Source organism: Melospiza georgiana, chromosome 20 (assembly GCF_028018845.1).
Source record: "Melospiza georgiana isolate bMelGeo1 chromosome 20, bMelGeo1.pri, whole genome shotgun sequence".
NCBI classification, from domain to species: domain Eukaryota; kingdom Metazoa; phylum Chordata; class Aves; order Passeriformes; family Passerellidae; genus Melospiza; species Melospiza georgiana.
Genome location: NC_080449.1, coordinates 12,066,392 through 12,086,813, shown reverse-complemented (window position 1 = coordinate 12,086,813; position 20,422 = coordinate 12,066,392). Strand labels below are relative to the sequence as shown.

General features: G+C 62.1%; 1 protein-coding gene across 1 annotated transcript; it reads left to right on the top strand.

The window, feature by feature from the left end:
* The first annotated feature begins 2,385 nt into the window (after positions 1-2,385).
* NR5A1 (nuclear receptor subfamily 5 group A member 1) lies at positions 2,386-18,637 on the top strand. The gene is made up of 6 exons (XM_058038218.1): positions 2,386-2,487; positions 2,844-2,985; positions 6,395-7,035; positions 13,755-13,874; positions 14,397-14,544; positions 18,390-18,637. Exons 1-6 carry the CDS (start codon positions 2,386-2,388, stop codon positions 18,635-18,637), a joined length of 1,401 nt encoding a protein of 466 aa, XP_057894201.1.
* Positions 18,638-20,422: the final 1,785 nt, after the last annotated feature.

Sequence of the window (20,422 nt, the reverse complement as noted above, 5' to 3'; positions counted from 1 at the left end):
ATGCTAGTTTATGGGCAGCGTTTTGTAGCTTAATTATGATGTTTTTCAGCATGGTCACGTGGCTCCAGAAGCCAATAAGGCACCGAAGTGGGTCCATCCTGGCTGAGCCTGGCCCCCATGGGGAGGAGATTGGCCGGTGTCCTGCCCGGGGCGGCGTGTGCGCAGCCAGAGCCCCAACACCTTCCCAAGAGACGCGGGTCCCCATAAATCCCCCAGCGTGCCGTGGACGGGGCACGGTACCCACGCCCCACGGAGGCTTCTCGGGTCACAGCCCCTGGCCGGTGGAGAGCGAGGCTCTCCCACCCCCCGGCCCCACGCGCAGCAGCCGTGCAGCCGCCTCGCGGTGAGTACGTGTCCGTGGGGGGATCCCGCTCCCATCCCGGCCATCGCCCCGCCACGGCCGCCATTCCCTGCCATGGTGGCGGCCGAGGCCGGGGCTGGGGACGCGGCAGGGCTTGGTGAGGAAGCGGGAGTCGTGTGTGGGCCTCCGCTTCCCGTCCCGGCCCTCGGCGGGCGTGGGGATGGCGGCTTTGCAGATCACGGGCAGCAGAGCGAGGCCTCACCACAGCCTTGGCCCCACGGGCGAGCCGCTGGTCAGAAGTGACAGATCGGGCTGCTGAGGGGCTCTGGGAGCCCAGCTGGCAGTGCCTGGGGGTCCCCGGTCACCCGAGGGTTGGGAGTTGCCCATTGGAGCACAGGCAGCCTCCAGACCCTGGAGCGGGCATGGGAAGCATCTGGGACCCCTTGACCCATGGGGTTGGCTGGGCCTGTGTCCCGTCCCCATCCCACAGTGACAGAGATCACAGCCTTCAGCTCTGAGTTGCTTTTGTTCCTGGCAGTGTTTGCTCAGTTCTCCCAGCTCAGAGCCCCTCCCGGGCTCCTTTTCCAGGATGGCAGGCCCTGCTCCGTGGCTGCCTGGCAGCTCCCCCAGGAGCTGTGGTGACTGTTGGGGCCCTGGCCGAGGGTTGTGCCGGCAGCGGGAGCGCTCCTTCCCGGCTGAGCAGCGCTAGCCCGCGCTGCAGAGCGCTCTGCTGCTATTCTTAGCCCGGGCTCCATTCCTGGTGGCTCTGGAGTGATGCTCCACTGAGCCCATTTCCTGCTTGCTGCCCTCCCTGCCAGTGCTGCTTCTTACCCGCTGCACCCGTGGGCAGCTGTGTGTGGGGTGAGCTGGGTGGGATGAGATCTGTGGGATGAGCCCCTAAAGACAAACCATGCAGGGTCAGTCTGGCAGGATCAGCCATGGGGCCATCAGCCATGCCCTTCCTCTGTGGGGCACTGCCAGCAGCTCAGTCCCCAGCTGTGCCCCTCGGGCACCCAGAGCCTCGGCCCCGGTGCTGCTGTGCTGCCAGCAGGCTCCCACCGTGCTGGGACAGGCTCTGCACCAGCCACGAAGGGTCCCTGCCTCTGTGGGAGCCCTGCAGGACGGGCTCAGCACCAGTGCCCAGCTCAGAGCTGGAGCCTCGAGCTCCCCACAGCCAAGCCCCAGGCGAGGTGTGTGGCCCGGGGGCATCCTGATAAACAGGACATGCTGGGAGCCAGGGTGCTCCTGTGCTGGCCTACTGCCATCATGAACATTTCATCAAGAAACCCTAATTGTGAAGCATGGATTCAGTACCTGCTGTCCGACAGGCAGACCAGGACACCATTGGGTGCTCTTGGTCGGTGGCCAGTGCTAGGTCCAAACTCATCTCCTCAGTGGTGGCCCCAGAGGAGATTCCAGGAGCTGCTGCACACCTCAGTGTTCCTCACACAGCTCTCCCTGGGCTGGCAGGGGCTGCTGGTGGGGGATGATTTCTTTCTCAGAAAGCTGGTGGTCCAGGGCTGTGCACCAAGCAGAGCAGGCTCTTGCCCAGACGTGGTGAATTTTGCTCCAGCCCTGAGACTCCTGGTTCTCAGCAGGTCCTGCCTCTCTCAGGCCAGACCCTCCAGAGAGGTCGGGGGACTTGTTGTTGCCCACAGACGGTGTGGGGGAGCAGGGAGGGTCTCACCCCCTTCCCGCAGAGCGGTGCCCCTTGCCTGTCCCTGGGGGAGTCTCGGGGGGATCCCCGATGCTGCCGAGGCCTGGCCGAGCCGCTCCCCAGCCCGGCCGCGGTGTCCCCGCTGCCCGGTCCCTCCGCCCCCGCCCCGTCCGTGCCGCCGCGAGCCGCCCGCTCTCCCAGAGGAGGTTCCCCAGCCCCGGGGGGCTGGCCGTGAGCCCGCACCAACATGGAGATGCTCTTCCAGGCGCTATAAAGAGCTCCGGCTCCCGCACCTGCCGCTCGGTCTCCACCGCGCCCACTCCCGGTCCGCACCCAGCGCCGGGGCTGGGGCCGCCGTCCGTCCCCTTGCCCGTCCCATCCCGTCCCGCTGACCGCGGCTCGTCCCGCAGCAGGGCCGCTGGAGGGGATGGACTACTCCTATGATGAGGACCTGGACGAGCTGTGTCCGGTCTGCGGGGACAAGGTCTCCGGGTACCACTACGGGCTGCTCACCTGCGAGAGCTGCAAGGTAGGACCGGCCGGGGCCGTGCGGGGCCGGGGCCGTGCGGGGCTGGGGAAACGCGGCCGGGGCCGTGCGGGGCCGGGGCTGCGGGGGGAGCGCTGCACGGGGACGGGGGACCGGGGCTGTGCAGGGAGCGGGGAGGGGGCTCTGCAGGGCCCGGGGCAGCGGGACCGCCCGCGGGGCTTCTCTCGCCCGATTTCGTTAGCGGCGGATTCGCGCCCGGCGGCGGGAGGGGAGCGCGGCCGCGACGGGAGCCCCGAGCGCGGCGGGAGCCCGTGCCGAGCGCGGCTGGCGGGGACGGGGTGCCGGTGCCGGGATGCCGGTGTCGGTGACCGCCGCATCGCCGCCGCCCGCCGCCGCAGGGCTTCTTCAAGCGCACGGTGCAGAACAACAAGCACTACACCTGCACCGAGAGCCAGAGCTGCAAGATCGACAAGACCCAGCGCAAGCGCTGCCCCTACTGCCGCTTCCAGAAGTGCCTGACCGTGGGGATGCGCCTGGAAGGTAGGCATGGCATGGCACGGCACGGCACGGGCCGGGGGGCGGCGGGGCCGGGGACCGGGTCGGGACTGTGCGGGGACTGTGCGGTTGCCGGGACCGGTCGCGCTGTCCCCGCCGCTGCCACCTCCCCGGGCCGGTCAGTCCCGCCGCCGCTTCGATTCCGTTTTTCCCTCCCAAGCTAAGGGAAAAATCGTTTTTTCGCGTCGTCTCCTTCTTTTCCTTGTTTCATTTTGTTTGTTTCATCGGGGTTCTTGCTGCTACGGCTTCAACTTTCCAGGATTTTTTTTTTTTTTTGCTGGCAGGAAGGTTGGGAAATAGCAAATAAATTACTGTTTTCCTTAAGGACATAATTCCAGAAGCCGAGACTTAAGAAAAAACGTTAAAAATTATGGGGATCGCAGTAAAACTGCCGCAGACCCATCACGAATTATATTTTTCCTCTCGGTGACATTTAGTATAACGGATTTCTGACCCCCGGGGGGACGATCCCAGCCCCACAGCCACCGCCTCTCTGTGATGTCGGCGCAGAGGATCCCGACATCAGAGTCGGGCCCCGACAGCCCGTGCCGCGGGCTCTGCAGCGCTGGGCATCCAGGAACGAAATGTATTTGAGGGGCCAGGTGGCTGGCACGGGATGGCAGAGCAAAGGCAGGGGCAGAGGAGCCCCCCAGCCCCGAGCCGGCCGCCCCCTCCCCACATCTCCCCTGAAATCGTTTGCGTTTTGCAGCGGTGGGAGCGGGCTGAGTCCCCCGCCCGAGCCTGGGGGGCTGAGCCGGGCTCGCTGCTCGGGACACGGCGCGGTCCATCGCAAAGTCCTTCGTGTTCTGGCTCCTGGCAGGGCGGCCGCTCGCTCCGGGAGGGGTGGGAGCCTGCGAGCAGAAGCGCAGGAGTGAGACACAACATCGATTCAGCCCCTGCAAACTCCCGGCGTGGGCTGCCTTCCAAACCAGATCCCAGTTCCACTCTCCTCCCTGGGCTGGGTGAACTGGTGCCCTAAATCCGTCGGTGCATGCTCTGGCCGTTTAGATCGATGTCGCCAGGGGATTCGGGCCCTGGGCAGGGGCTGGAGACCCCACGGCAGACGGGCAGGGACAGAGGGAAAAGGCACGATCCCAATTTGTTCCTTTCCAGCAGTTTCTGTCGTGTATGCGTGGAGGTGCTTTAGCCCCAGAGCTGTCCCAACAGCCTTTTTGTGCGTTTCTTGCTGCTGGCTCCTCAGCAGAGCTGGGCAGATGAGACAATCACCCTGCGAAAGTGATATTCCATGGAACCCTCTCTTTTGTAGTAAAAACGAGACCACCTTTTTCATCTCCGAGTATTTTTGGGCAAGGCATCTGAGGTGATGTTTTGGAGGTGAGTCTACAGATCCACACAACAAGAGCACCCCCGAGGTGATTGATTTTGGGAACACGGTGTTGACACAGGCACCCCTCAAAGTGCCTGAAGGGAGGTGGCAGCGGGAGGAGAAGCGCAGCCCTGGCCGCAGCTGCCCACAGCCCTGGGGGCACTGCCCATGGCACCTTCCAGGCCCCTGCCCAGGCAGAGAAAGGGGAGGCAGAGCCTGGCAGCACCTGCCCCAGCCAGGGCTCTGCACTGCGGTGAGAGCAGGCAAGGCAGTGCAGGTGGGAAGGGGCTGAGGGTGCTGGGGACCCCTCCTGCCACCGTCTGGGTGGGTGCCTCGGGGATCATCTGCAGATGGTTTTGGGGTTGTTGCTGGGGGTGCAGGCGCTTCATGGGCGGCTCCACTTGAGCCCCCTTGCCCTGGAGGTCGGGATGCAGCATCTTCCTCTCGGCTGTCAGCCGGGACACAGCAAATGGCAAGTTGTTCTCAATCCCAAGTGTGGCACAAATGGCAGGAAAAGCAGAGCAGGAGGGAATTAGAAGGCCTTTTCTCTCTTTGTGTTCTTGCTAGGAGAGGGGAGGAGGTGTATGCAGTTGCCTCTGGAGGGCTTGTGAGACCAGGCTGTGAGCAGCTCTCGCTGTGTGTGGGAGCGCAGGCAGCCCTAGGAGGGTCTCTGCTGTGCCCCCTTGCCCAGGGTCACAGGGGTTTGCTTTGGGATGCCATCCCCGGGCGTCACTGCGCCCGACTGGAGCAGTGGTGGGATAACTTCGAGTGGGTGTGAGATTTGGGTTTTGGCGTGCTCTGAGGTTTGCGGCCAGGGCTACCAGACCTGCCTGTGCCAGCTCGGGCTGCCAGCCTGTGTGGGACCCCAGCAGGGGCGAGCACAGGTCTGAGTGCGGCCTGGGAGCCGGGAGCTGCCCGGACAGCTCTGCGCTGCCCAGAGGGGCGTGGGCCGGCTCTGGGGAGCGGGACGCTGCACCCCTCTCTTCAGAGGCTGCCGCTGGCAGCCCGCTCCAGCGAGATGCTGTTTTCATGAATAAAGAATGAGGGAGGAAGCCAGGGCGGCTCTCCTGGGAGCGCATTCCTGCTCGTCCTGGAAATGCTGCTGCTCCCGGCCACCCTCCGCCTTTCCAGCCTGCCCTGGGAGCGTTGGGGAGGTGCTCCAGCTCTCCGGGGGGGCTGGCTGTGAGCCCCAGGACAAGTAGGCGAAAGAAAGGCAGAGGTAACAGCTGAGAGGCAAAGCGGGACCCGCTGGCTGTCAGCAGGAACACGAGATAGCGGAGGGGCTCTGCCTTTGATGCTCGCTGCGGGCTGCTCTCGCCGGCGCACTCCTCCCCTGCTCCAGCCCCCGCTCCTGCCTGCAGCGATCTGGGGCTCTTCCCAGGGATGGCCGGGCAGAGCCCCGGAGCACGGCAGGGCAGGACAGCGGGACAGCTCCTTCTGCAGAGGAGCACCTGCTCCCCTGCACGTTGGCAGGTCCTTGGGGTCTTTGCTTTGGTGGAACATCTGCTTTGCTGCAGCGTCAGAGGGACTCTGCCAGCGGGATGCCCCAGCAGAGCCTTCGCTACGGCTGGGACCCCAGGGCCGGTGGGGAGAAGTGCATCCCAGCCGTGCTGCCCGTAAAAGGGGCAGGGATCTGCTGAGAAGTAGCACGTGCAGCCTGAACGGAGGGAACCAGGGTCCTGAGGGGACTGTGGGGTCCCAGGCTCTGTAGGGACAATGCCAGAGCTGGTCTGGTGACACGGGTTGTTAAAATTAGAGTGTGAAATCCCCTTCTCTGCCCAGGCTTTAAGGGCTGTCCCCTCAACCCACGGGGAATGAAAGCTGCTTTTTCCCCCAGCTCGTTTCGTAGTGAAAGCCCGAAGTCTCTTCGTTTCCTGCAATCCCCAGAGGCTCTGAGGGTGACATTGGCTCGGCTGGGAGTGACACAATCTTTCTGCAAAGGTTTCCCCAGTGCTCCCCAAACTCTTTTTGCCACTGTGTCCCCCAGCACTTTCCCTGTGCCCTGTGGAAGCCCTGATCTCTCTCCATGTGGGTTCACTGCAGCCTCTGCCCTCTCTCTGTCTGCAGCTGTCCGTGCAGACCGGATGCGTGGAGGGAGGAACAAGTTTGGACCCATGTACAAGCGGGACCGTGCCTTAAAGCAGCAGAAGAAAGCTCTGATCCGAGCCAACGGCTTCAAGCTGGAGAGCGTGCCTCAGATCATGTCCCCGGTGCAGAGTGACTACAGCCTGTCCTCCAGCATCCACAGCATCCACGCCATGTCCAAGCCCCTGCCGCCCAACCCGGCCGCCCTGACGCCCGTGGACTACGAGCGCAGCCCCTACGGGACCCCGTCCCTGGGCATGGCTGTGCCCGGGCACGCGCCCCTGCCCGGCTACCACTACCCCTCCTTCCCCAACCGCACCATCAAGTCCGAGTACCCCGACCACTACACAGCCGCCCACGAGGCCGTGCCTGCCTACGTGTACCCAGAGACCTACCCCAGCAGCTCGCCCCCCGACATCCCCGAGCTCATCCTGAAGCTGCTGCAGCTGGAGCCCGACGAGGCCCAGGTGAAGGCACGGATACTGTCCTGCCTGCAGCAGGAGCAGGGCAAGGGCCGGCACGAGAAGCTCAGTACCTTCGGCCTCATGTGCAAGATGGCCGACCAGACCCTCTTCTCCATCGTGGAGTGGGCACGGAGCTGCATCTTCTTCAAGGAGCTGGAGGTAGGAGCTGTCAGTGGGACGGGCGCTGCTCTGGGGGGACGATGGGGCAGGGTTGAGGCTGCCCATCCCCGAGGATGGGATGTGGCTATGGGCAGGATTGAGGTGAAATGTTGTGAGGACGGGGAAACACCCGTGGACACAGGCCTGGGGCCATCACTGCAGATCTGCTGGCACGTGCCAGTCCTGCTCCCAGCTCCTGCAGGGCTGGAGGTGCCAGGGCCAGGCTGTGGTGCCGGAGCGATTCCCACTCTGTGTGGGGCTGATGATTTCAGATTCATCACAGCAGGGGCAGCTGTTGAGGCAATTGCCGGCAGAGTGACTGTGGTGTCAAGCTCAAGACATAATTGAAAAATGTAACGTTGAGGAATTATAGTTGAGACAATTCTCTCCCCTGCCTTTAGGAGGAAAATCGATGTGGTCAGGTGGGCGCTATTAGCACCAGGCAGCAGGGGCAGCCCGAGCCTGCTCCAGAGCCGTGTCTGCTGCCAGCAGCCCACGAGTGTGCCCAGCTGGGGGACATGGAGCTGAGCTCCATCCTGCCAAGGCATCCCCTCTAGCAAATGTCCCTGAACATTTACTGCAGCCAGGGAAGGGTTAGCAGGGCTGGAGCAGCTTCTGCCATCCTGCACACCTTGACAAGCTTAAAGAAATTTTCCATTCATGTTCTGGGCTGACTTAAGATCCCAAACTAGTGCAAAAATAGGAGAGAAAATTTTGCAACATGGCCAAAACCCAGAGCAACATACTGGGGCAGCTGTGATGAGACTCAGGTGCTTTCTTGTGTTTCCAGCATGAGATTGTACTACCTGGCTCTGGCCAAAATTACCTTCTTCCAGTGGGACTGTGCTGTAGGACAGGACCAGGCTCTTCCCTGTGCCCAACAATGGGTGCCATGGGGCTGAGTGTGGCCAAGCCTCGTGGCTCAAAATAGCCCCCATCGTTCAGAACAGTGTCAGGAAATGGCATTGTGGGGGTGGGTTGGGCTTGTTTCAATCATATCAGTGTCCAGCCTGGATTTTGGGAACAGGGTGGTTGTTGTTTGGCAGGAGATATTGTAAACAGTGTAAATTCAGTTCCCAGCTGTATAGCTGTGTAGCCTTGTAGCCCCATTGTCAGCGTGATTGTGCCACCAAAATAGGCTGTTCCTGTGTGAATCGGTGTTGGCGGGTGCTCCTCCTGCCGTGGGACTCTGGGGGGGTGGCAGTGCCTCAGGCCTCACCTGGGCACAGCTACCAGTGTCCTGCTGGGAGCAGGGCGTGTGCCCTGCCATGCTCAGGACAGGGGGTTTGGTGCTCAGCGGGTGCCCACATCCATCACTGCCATGCTGGGGGCTCAAGTTTTTGCCTTATCCACATGGTGATTACGGGGTGCATTCCCAGCACCTCCCAGGGCTGGGGACTGCACAGGGCCCACAGCCCACCCTGGCTCCAGTGGCAGAGGGGGAATGAGGCTTGGCTGTCCTTGGCTCCCTCCTGTGCACAGAGCCCCGGGCAGCGCCGAGCCCAGCACAGAGCAGCCCTGGTATCCTCAGTGCCCCCACCTGGGGCTGCCCCTGCCCACCCCACACGGCTCATCCTCCCTGGCCAGGGCAGAGGCTTTTCCAGGCATGGGAGAGCAGCCAGTGGGAAGCAGGAGCAGCTCTGAGAACCTGAATCCCCATTCCTGCTCCTGCCTGGCACATAAAGCCGGCGGCGCCGGGGCGGTAAATGAACTCCTGCTAGCGCAGGGTTTATGGCTCTGCCCTAAAGCCAGCACGGAGCAACATCGCAATCTCCGGGATCGATGGCGTGGCAGTCCCTGCTGGGGGCTCGGGGCTCTCAGGGCAGGGCTGCAGCAGCCCTCTCCATGCCCTGGGAAGCTCTGTGCGAAGGTGACAGTCCCCAGCCCCAGCAGGGAAGGGCTGTTGGCCGAGGCCAGAGCAGGGATCCAGGCTGGAAAGGCGCCGTGCTGGGACACCTCTCCAGGGCATCGTGCCAGGCTGGCACTACATGGGAGGAGGTGCAGGCAGGTGAGAAGGGGGGTGTGGGCAGATTGCTCCATCATGGATTGCCCTGCCTGAGCTGGCCCAGCACTGCTGTGCTCCTTCCACAGGGCTGTTAGCAGAGACCTGGCTTCTCCCTGGGTCCTCACAGGGAGCCTGGAGAGGATGGAGCAAATCTTCAGGGGCATGGGGAGCTGCTGGCTCACACCTGGTTAGCACGAGCCTTTGGTGCCTGCCCAGGGAGAGTGGGAGCAGTTTCCCCTGGAGCTGGCCAGTCTAGCTCCCATTCCCATTCCCACCCTAGCAATCTGCCGAGGGCAGAATGGGTGCCTTGCTCTGCTGTCTCCACACTCCTGGCCTGGTGGCTGGGCCGGGAGACATCGGGAGAGCCCCCCTGGCTCCAGCGCTGTGCCCGGGGAAGGAGGGGGGCCACGGGCTAATGGCCTCTTGACATCGGCTCGCACGCCACGTCCGCCCGCAGGCGCGGGGCAGTCAGATTGAAAACAGATTTAACTTCCCAGATATATCGTTTCATTTAAGGGCCAGTAATTCTGTCAGTCTGCCACTGACAAACGAGGGTCCCCATGCCAATCCGCCGGGAGACTGATGTCGCGGCGCTCATCCCGTGTCACCAGGAGGAGAATTACGGACTGCGCTGGCCTTCGGAGGCAAGACTAATAACGCTGCTGGGCAGAGGGGATTTGGGGGCCCGCCTGCTCATCGAGGGCCGGCCAGAGCCGCGGCGCGAGGCCGCGCGGGCGGAGGGGGAAGAGGTCAGCGCTGACGCCCATAAATACGAACTTTAACTGAGTCTAGATGAGATGTGTCAGGACTGAGGGAAGATTTGCAGCATCTTTTCAGGAAGAAAAATATAGGCCGAGGGTGAAATATATTTTGTTGGGTTGTGAGTCTCAGGCAACTTTGTCCTTTCAGATGTAATTTTTTTATATGTATATGGAGAGACAGACAGAGGGATGTGCACGCACGCAGGCGCTTTTGCACGCTCACATTGTGTCTGGTTTTGGTGAGGTTTATACACACGAGTCTTGCACAGCCTGGTTTATATAGGTGTCACTGCCATACCTACATATCAATATCGTGAGCACAGGGCTGCAGTGACCTTTAGATTGGGATGAGCAGCCAGGAATGTTAAACAAATTGCCGCAGTTCCAGCCCGAAGGCCAGGCTGGGCTGGGTGTGCAGTGGGTCCCTGCAGCGCTGGAGGGGCACAGCACTGCTGCAGGGTGCTGGGATGGTGCCGACCCCTTCCTCAGCCCTTTTGTGCCAAGGGCCTGGGGCAAACCACCCTCCATGCACAGGCAAGCTCCAGGGATGGGGGCATGCTCAGGGCAGCACTGTTCCCACACACCCAGGGGTCCCTGAGGTCACTGGGTCTGTCTGCTGGGCTGCCCTCCCTCAGCTGTGCTCAGAGATCCCAGAGCCACACAAAGCCTATTTGCAGTCAATTGCTGCCTTTAACATGTGGGTCATCTTGACCCCATCTCCTGGCCGATGGCCAGAGCGTTTTTGGCAGATTTAAAATCTCCTTCTGGTGGTGGATGCTGCAGCAATGTTTAGCATCCCGTGCACTGGGGGAAATGTGCTGTTGCCCTGCCTGCAGAGCCATGGTGCCCGTGCAGCCGGGGCTGCAGCAGCCTGGGAGTCAGCAGGGAGATGGGATCCTGGCCTAGCCACACTGGTGTGGGTGGGTATTTGTTTTAGGATGCACATCGTGGTGGTACCTGGGCAGGGCAATGGGGACCTGCACTGACCATTAACACCTTGGACGTGTGTGGGTTTGCCATTGCGGGTCGCTGGTGGACACCAATCCCCTTCCACACTTCTCAGTAGCCGAGGTGATGGCTCCTGCTTGCACTCAGGAATTCCTGGGGCTGCTCGGGGCGCTGGCATGTGCCACACACCTGCCAGAGGGCTGTGGGGCAAATCCTGGGATCTGGAAGGACGCCTGGAGGGCATCTGTGTGGTGGGGACAGGTCAGGAGTATCCGAGTGCTGCTTGGGCCCGTGGCTGGGGATGGATGTCCTGGCACCAGCTCAGGGCTTCCTGCCAGAGCAGGGCTGCTGGTGGGCCACTCTCCTTCCCAAAGCAGCGGTACCCAGGGTACCCAGGGGCTGTCCTGAACCAGCCGTGCAGGGAGCAGGGAGCACCGAGGCGCTGCACCATCCCTGCCTGGCCTGGGCACACGCTGGGAGCCCCAACACTCGCAGGGACTCCCTCACCTTGTACCTATGACCCTACAGGGAAGGTTGCAGAGGATTTAAAACTACCTCCACATGCAGGTCCTGCATTCCCATTCCTGGGCAGCACCATCCCTGCCTCCCCTCCAGCACCTTTCCCACAGAGAATTGCATTTTCTGTGGGTTGCAGCCCATCAGGGATTGCTCTTCCAGGGTGGGGAGGGTTTCACGGCGTGTTTGTGAATGGGTTAAATGCTCGCTTCAAAAAAAGATAAGGATTGCCTCTCAAAGACAGCTTGCATCAGGCCTTTGATAAAGCACTCTGAGGAAGAGCCTTGACATTAAAAGGAAGATCCTTTGCTTAACTTTTAACGGGAGCGTGCGTGCTGCCGCCTCACCTTGCTGGGAGGATTGATTGCCTCTGAGTGCCCTCCATTAGCAGCCCCTGCTCCTTCAGGCCAGGCCAGGGCGGGGGGCACCGGGGACCCCAGCCTGAGCCCCTGCAGCAGAGAGAGCCCCAGTGCCAGAGCAGGGCCGTGGGGGCTGCCCGCTGCCCCCCAGCCTGGGCATGGCACACCCTGCTGGTGCTGGGCACAGCCCCACGGAGCCCCCAGCCCACCCCATCGTGTCCCCAGGCCCATTCCCCCGTGCCATGGCCGCGTGGCTCTGGTGCACTGCGACGTTTCCAGGAAACACCACGGCACATTGGAGCGTGCTGGCAAAGGAACTGCCCTGCAGCAGCCATGGAGGGTGAAATGTGCTGCTGAGGGGCTTCAGGCTTCAGCCAAACACCCCTCAGAGCTTGGGAGAAGCTGATTAGTAATTTTTAAAGGAAGAAAATAAGATTTCAGAATTATTGAAGTGCTTTCTTTGGAAAAGCTAACTTTTTAAAAAGGTTTTCAAGGCAAAGCCTTCTGTCTGCCTCTTCTGGAGCTCATCCCGCTCAGGAATGAGGCACAGGAAAGAACTTCCAAAACAACTCCCTGACTGAGCCAGAGCGGAGGCTGGGACAGTGCAGCTGGGCTGGCCCCAGATCCCTGCTTGGGTTAGCCACACATCTCTGCTCTGGTTAGCCACAGATCCCTGCTCTGGTTAGCCACAGATCCCAGCTTGGGTTAGCCACAGATCCCTGCTTGGGTTAGCCACAGATCCATGCTCTGGTTAGCCACAGATCCCTGCTCTGGTTAGCCACAGATCTCTGCTCTGGTTAGCCACAGATCTCTGCTCTGGTTAGCCACAGATCCCTGCTCTGGTTAGCCACACATCTCTGCTCTGGTTAGCCACACATCTCTGCTCTGGTTAGCCACACATCTCTGCTCAGGCGGGCCACTGCCACAGCTAGCCACTCGCCTCACAGCCCTGTCACAGTGCCCACAGCCCCACAGCTGGGCAGGAGTCACTGCCTTCCCACCCCACCTCTTCCCTGCCCTGCCACACTCCCAGCTCTGGCCACCCACCACCCTCGAGAGACAAATCCCCACGGCTCGCGGGGAGCGCCGGCTCTGAGACCATAAAGCTCTTTCTCATCTGGCTTCTATTCCTTCTGCAATCTCCCAGCATGGGTTTATTGCAGCCTCTTCAGCAGAACGAGGGCATTATCCAGCCCTGTGATGCTGCATCTGTCTTCCCTCTATTAACGGGGGAGCACAATGGCCCTGCGGAGCTCGGCTGCTGGCACTGGATTTGCTCCTCGGGGCCGTGGTGGAGGCAGTTCTGTAATCCCAACCCTTTCCCCACACTGGCCCTCAGCAGAGGGGAGTCAGGCAGGGCAGGAGCTCAGCTGGTTGTGGGAAGGAGTTGGGGTTCAGTGGGGAGCAGTGCCGAGGCGATGGAGCCGGTGACCTGTGGTGTTTCTTGGCAGGACAGCGGGGAAGGCAGCGTGATGGCTCTGCAGCTGCTGGCTCTGCAGCACCCCACCAGTCACTGCTGCTCCTGCAGCCCCCGTGCCCTGTGACACCTCTGGGGACCCTTCCAGGCAGTGTCCTGGCTCAGCCCTTCCCAGGGACAGTCCCAGGTGTTTCTCTGGGCACACACACACAGTGGCCCATGTGCAGCAGGGCACGTGGTCACAAGTGCGTGTGTTGGTGCGTGGGCAGGGCCGGGCTGGCAGCTGCAGGGCACAGCGATGTCCCACACCCAGCAGCTCCCCCAGCCTGCCATCCTGGCCAGGACTTGGGATGGGCACTGCCCTCTTTCGTTTTAAAGTATCCAGAGAGGCTCTCTGGACACACAGGCCCTTTGTGCAGCCACCGCGTGCCCCTCCCGCAGTCATTTTGTTAAAATTTGTGCGCAGTTTGAGGAGGTTGTGCCTGCTGGGGGAAGACCCGTGCTGATAAGAGCCAGCCAGTGCCACTGAAACATGTTGAGCTGCTTTGAAGGCAGCTCTGCAAAGCCACCTGCCCGAGGTGCCCCTTTCTGGGGTGCAGCTCCAGCTCTCCATGCTCACCCCGGGGGATGCCCCTCCCATGGGATTCCTGCCAGGCACAGCGTGGGTGCTGTGCCCTGCAGCACAGGGGGTGTCAGCTCCTGCTCTCTTTCAGGTGGGTGACCAGATGAAGCTGCTGCAGAACTGCTGGAGTGAGCTGCTGGTGTTTGACCACATCTACCGGCAGCTGCAGCATGGCAAGGAGCACAGCGTGCTGCTGGTCACTGGCCAGGAGGTGAGGAATGGCCTCAGGTCTGTGGGGGTGCTGTGGAGGGGCAGTGGGGATGGGCAGGGGCTGCAGGGGGGAATGGAGTGACTTCTTTTTTTCTTTCATCCCAGTGTGGCCAACTCGGCATAGGGCAGGCAGGGGGTGTTGTTACACGCTGGGTCTGCTTGTGAAGAAGGTCCCATCCTGTCCCATCCTGTCCCATCCTGTCCCATCCTGCCACACAGCTCCTGGCTCTGGAGAATAATGTTTCTTAAGGAGAGACCAACAGCCCCACCTGCACTGTCAGCAGTGGGATGGGAGGAGGGGCCCCTTCCCTCCCTGGAGGTGGCTTTTGGAGATGTGGTGCCTGCAATTCCAGCACCCTATTTAAAATGGTGTTCCCATTCCACCCATCAGTCTTTTTGTGACACCCCCACTGCTCAGTCGGTGCTCGGGGCTGGATCCAGCCCCTGCCCCGTGTGAGGTGCCCTGCAGCAGGCTGCGGGGGACGGGGGCTGCCGCAGCTGATGCCCCCTGTCCCTGTCGCAGGTGGACATGTCGGCCATCGCAGCCCAGGCCGGCTCCATCCTGAACACGCTGGTGCTGCGGGCGCAGGAGCTCGTCCTGCACCTGCACTCGCTCCAGGTGGACCGGCACGAATTCGTCTGCCTCAAGTTCCTCATCCTCTTCAGCCTCGGTGAGTGCAGCAGGGGGGCACTGGGGCGGCGCTGCGGGGTCTGGCTGTGCTGCACACACGGCCCGGGCTCCGGCGGGGTCACAAGGGGGCTTTTAACGAGGAGCCGGGAGCGAGAGGGGGCTCCTGTCTGTCCCCCTCTCCTGTCCCCCAAAGCCTCTCCCCCTGCGGGGCCGGGCTCTGCTCCAGCTGCAGGGGACGTTGTCACCCCGCCTGTTTCGGTGGCTCTCCCATGGCAGGGGCAGGGAAACAAGCGCTGATACGGCTGCGGAAAACAGGCGTGTTGACAGAGGCGGCCGGGCCGGGCCGGCCCTATCAGCCGGGATTTGCGTCAGAGAGCCGGGCACAGCGCTGGGCTCGGCTCTGATTAGGCTCGGCCTGGAGCCTGCGGTGGGGCACGCCGGCGCGTTCACACCTCCCACCTCAGCCAGACTAAATAACCGCAGAGCCGTGGGCGTTGCTGCCCTGCTGCCACAGCCCGAAACGGGCCCGGCGTGGCACAGCCCGCTCCTGCGCCTGGCATCCATCCCGTGTCAGCCGAGCGCTGGTGCTGGCACGGTGAGCTTGGGGGGCTTGGTGGGCATGGTGAGCCCTCCGCCGTCCGTGGCAGACCTGTCCCCATCCCCATCCCCATCCCTGTCCCCATTCCAGTGCCTTGCCTCTGTGCCTGCACTTCTGCACCCGCGGGGTCCCGGCCAGGGACCAGCGGTGGGAGCTGCGCTGCTGCCCCGTCCTGCACCTGCAGCATCTCCTCCCTCGGCTCTCCTTTCCTCTGGAGCTGTTTGGAAACCCAGAGAAGGAGAGCCGATAGTTCGTGCTCCAGCAGTGATAAGGTGTGGCACAAACAGTGCCCGGGCTGGGAAATGAACGAGCCGGGGGGCTCGGACCCCGAGCCAGGACCTGCCCCGGCTGCTGCCCGGGGGCTCAGCGCCAGCAGAGCCGGGTCCCCCATCTGCCCGGGTCCCCCGTGTCCCCTGGCACGGCACAGCCCGGCACAGCACACCATAGCACAGCACAGCACAGCACGGCACGGCACAGCCCAGCACGGCACAGCACAGCACAGCACAGCTCAGCACAGCACACCACAGCACAGCACAGCTCAGCACAGCTCAGCACAGCACGGCACGGCACAGCACAGCACACCACAGCACAGCACAGCACAGCACGGCACGGCACAGCTCAGCACAGCACGGCACACCACAGCACGGCACAGCACAGCTCAGCATAGCACAGCACACCACAGCACGGCACAGCACAGCACGGCACGGCACAGCTCAGCACAGCACGGCACACCACAGCACGGCACAGCACAGCCCAGCACGGCACAGCACAGCACGGCACAGCTCAGCACAGCACAGCACAGCATGGCACAGCACAGCACAGCACGGCACAGCACAGCACAGCTCAGCTCAGCACAGCACGGCACGGCACAGCTCAGCACAGCACGGCACACCACAGCACGGCACAGCACAGCTCAGCATAGCACGGCACAGCACAGCACAGCACAGCACAGCACAGCACAGCACAGCTCAGCATAGCATGGCACGGCACAGCACAGCTCAGCACAGCACGGCACAGCACGGCACATCACAGCACGGCACAGCACAGCACAGCACAGCACAGCTCAGCACAGCACAGCTCAGCACAGCACAGCTCAGCACAGCGCAGCCCAGCACAGCACATCACAGCACAGCACACACGGCACAGCCCAGCACGGCACGGCACGGCACAGCTCAGCACAGCACGGCACAGCACAGCACAGCACGGCACGGCACGGCACAGCTCAGCACAGCACGGCACAGCACAGCGAGCAGGAGCAGTGTCCCCCCGACGGCCTCCCCTGAGCAGCGGCTTTCAGGGAGGGCGTGGAATCCAATAGCCGTGTTTTCCCTTACATCATTTTGCCCCAAATGCAACTTTTTCTCTCCATATTGCAGAGCTCACTTGGAGTAATTTGCCCTTCGTAGGCTCAGCTGTAGAGGACGGGATTGTGTATTATGTGCAGGATGTAATTGCCTTTAACAAGAGAATTTCCCCATTTACCACTCTGCCACAGCACAGTCAAAGCCAAGCCCTGTTCACAAGAGCTGCCATTTGAGTTCTAAATAGATTTCTCTCCTGAGCAGGTAAAGAGATTTAATTAAAATTAGGGCTTCTCAAAATAGCAATATTTATGAGGACGGCACAGGTTAGCTTTGTTCTACAGAAGGGCTTAATAGAGCCTTAATGGATTGACCTATCATTCGATTTCATGACTTACATTCATGAAGCAGCTACTCTTGGGGAGGGGAGGAAAAGAGGCTTTTATAGCCCACATTCCCTTAAGCGTTTGCAATTTATCAGCAGCTTCTCCCAAACAAAAGGAGCTGTGAATAGGAAGAACACTTGAGGGCATAGAAATAATCCCAGGCATATCTGTATGTGTGATGGGAGGCTTTGTCACAGGACAGTCTTTGCAACTGCTGCAGTGTCTCTAAATGAAGTGAGTCAATGTTATTTGGACAACATTCTTTATTCCTTGCAGGAATGAAAAGATTATTCAAATATTCAATTAAACAGTGAATAGGGTCTTTCAGAGAACCAGGTGAGTTCATCGAGTAGAACTAGCTATTGTTGAGCCAACTCAGGGGATAGATTTGACATTTATCAATATAACTTCTTTTTTTTAATGACATGCACAATAACCTTATGCAGATAAAGAGATTTCATAACAACAACCCGGGTAGCAGGAGACAATAGGAGCAAATGTGCTGTCAGAGTGAAAAGGGAAGGGTGATCTGATCCCCTGCACCTTGGCACAACCTGTGCCCTTTGTGCCTGCCCCCGCAGTGCCCGTGGCCGTGGGCACGGCCCGGGGCTGGGGCTCCCCGGGGGCTCACGGCTTCCATGGCTGGGCTGGGGCTCCCCTCCCTGGGGCTCCTCAATGCCCCCGGCCACACCTCTGACCCCGGCAGGGCTGCAGCAGCCGTGGGTGCCACCGTCCCTTCAAGGGACCCCAGACTCCCAGCTTGGCCAGACCCGGAGCTCAGATTTCCCCGTTTGCAGCCCGTGAGTGGGGATTTGGCACATCAGGTCTGTGTGCAGCACAGCCAGGGGGCTGTGAGCGAGGCAGTGCTCCCGAGTACCTCGTCCTGCACAGTGAATCCACTGAATCCCCTTGGCCTGGATGCACCGTGCCAGGGCTCCTGGGGTCTCTGCTGGGCAGGTGTGTGGGACCTTGGCTGTGTGCAGCTGCAGGTGGTGATGGGGCAGTGCCCAGCCCTGGTTCCTAAAGCCACAGAAATCTGTGTGCAGGGACAATTGACCCTGCCTGCCCCTCGGTGCTGCTGCCTGCTGAGCTGTCACTGCCCTGCTGAGCTGTCACTGCCCTGCTGGCACCAAAGCTGGCAGCAGGATTATGGGAAGCTGCTGTGGCCCTGGCCAGGCGTGGAGGATTAGGGTTTCCAGGCTGGTGAGCCTGGTTGCCACATTGGAAAGACCAGGTTTATCAGGGAATTAATTCAGCCGCTTCCTCGACCTTCAGGAATTAAAGAGGGCTGATGGCAGCGGCTCCCGATGTGTTGGCACAGCTGGCAGCACCTTCTGGATGTGCAGCTTCCCTGGCAGCGAGGGCAGGGAGACAGCAGTCCTACTGCCAGGGGCTTTGGAATCTGTCTCCAGCATCAGGGAACACCTGGGCAGCGGGGCAGGGATGGAGAGCCCTGGCTGGGTGGGGATGGGGTGTGGGACCCTCCTGCGCTGTTTTCACGCAGAGTGTGGGTCCCTCCTGGCACACCCAGCACGGTGTGGCGCAGAGGGGGCAGAGCCGTGAGTTTGGCACCATTTCACACCCACGCTCCCCCCTGCAGACGTGAAGTACCTGGAGAACCACACGCTGGCCAAGGACGCGCAGGAGAAGGCCAACGCGGCGCTGCTGGAGTACACGGTGTGCCACTACCCGCACTCGGCCGACAAGTTCCGCCAGCTGCTGCTCTGGCTGGCCGAGGTGCGGGCGCTGAGCCTGCAGGCCGAGGAGTACCTGTACCACAAGCACCTCAGCGGGGAGGTGCCCTGCAACAACCTCCTCATCGAGATGCTGCACGCCAAGCGGACTTGAGCGGCCAGGCAGGAGCCGGCAGCACCGCAGTGCCTCCAGCAGGGGCAGGGCAGGGGCATGGGCAGGGCAGGGGCAGGGGCAGGGGCAGGGGCAGGGCAGGGCTGGCACAGGGCTGCAGGAGCCTCCCCTGCCTGCCCTCCTCTGCCATGCTATGTAACCTCTGCCCTTGGAAGCGCCCAGCAGGTCCGTGCACAGCAGGGGCAGGTGAGGCTGCAGGGCCGTGCCTTGGCACTGCCCCGTTGGCAGCGCTGACCTCAGCTCCACGCACACCTGGTGCCCAAACCTGTCCCCTGCCAGCCCGGCCCAGCAGCACCAAGGAAGGGGAAAGCCTGTGCCGGCTTTTCTCCTGTTTCTGCTCCTCCTGCTGCCCCCACCAGCTGTTCCTTGACTGCCACCATCCCTCCCCGACCCTGCCCATGTCTCAGGGCCCTCGTGCGCAGGGCAGGAGAGAGGGGAGGTGAAACCCCCCAGGCTGGGGTTTTCTGGTGGCTGAGGTGTCTCCAGGCACTGGGGAACACACAGAGGTGCTGGATTTCTGCAGGAATCCACACAGAATGTGGGGGCCGTGCTGGAGATGTCGGCCCCATGCAGCAGTGCCAGGACCTCAAGGTGCAGATGCCAGGTCCCAATTGCTGCCAGCTCTGTCCTGAAGCTGCCCTGGCCGGGACAGGGCAGGCAGGGCTGGGCAGTGCTGAACCCTCAGCTGAGGAGCATTTTCCCAGTGCCTGCTGGTGCTGGAGGCAGCAGCTCTGTGCCAGCCACAGTGCCCAGAGCCCAGAGCTGCCCACAGGCACCACAGCTCAGTCCTGCCCACAGCTGTGGGGGCAGAGCAGCCAGGCTGGAGGGAGGTGCAAGCTCCAGCATGTGCTCAGGATATTGGGGACACTTGGGGAGCTCTGCAGTGCCCCCCTGCATTTATGTGCTGAGTGAGTGGGTGAGGAGGAATCAGGATTGACCTGGAATCATGCTGGGCCCCCTGGCCCCCTCCTTTGCTCTGCCATGAACCCAGGGGACAGCAAATGCTGTGCCAAAGCCACAGGCAAAGAACTCTCTGTTCCTGCCCCACCGTGGGACTGGGGCTCACAGACAGGACTGGGAGCACTGGGGGTCTCAACCCCCCAAACTGGGCTCTGCTGGACTCTCACTGTTGCTTTCTCTCAGTCTCAGCCCCAGCCCTGGGGCTGGCCCAGCCCCTGCCCCACAGCCCCACAGCCCCACAGCCCCACAGCCCCCAGCCCCCCAGCCCCACAGCCCCCAGCCCCCCAGCCCCACAGCCCTGGGGCTGGCCAAGCCCCAGCCCCCCAGCCCCCAGCCCCACAGCCCCACAGCCCCACAGCCCCACAGCCCCACAGCCCCACAGCCCCCAGCCCCACAGCCCCACAGCCCCCAGCCCCACAGCCCCACAGCCCCACAGCCCCCCAGCCCCCCAGCCCCACAGCCCCCAGCCCCACAGCCCCCAGCCCCCAGCCCCACAGCCCTGGGGCTGGCCCAGCCCCTGCCCCACAGCCCCACAGCCCCCCAGCCCCACAGCCCCACAGCCCCACAGCCCCACAGCCCCCAGCCCCACAGCCCCACAGCCCCACAGCCCCAATGCCCTGCAGCATGGCTGGGGCTGTCCAGGGCTGTTCCAGGGCTGTCCTGTGCCCAGGGGCCACTGCAGCTCTGCAGAGCCGGTGCCTTGAGGAGCCGTTTGCGGAGTTTGTTAGACACAGCAGAAAGAGCATGTTTGTCTCTGCTTTAACACGTTTGTGCATTTTCCTCCTGAAGTCTGTGGTTTGGTTTCAC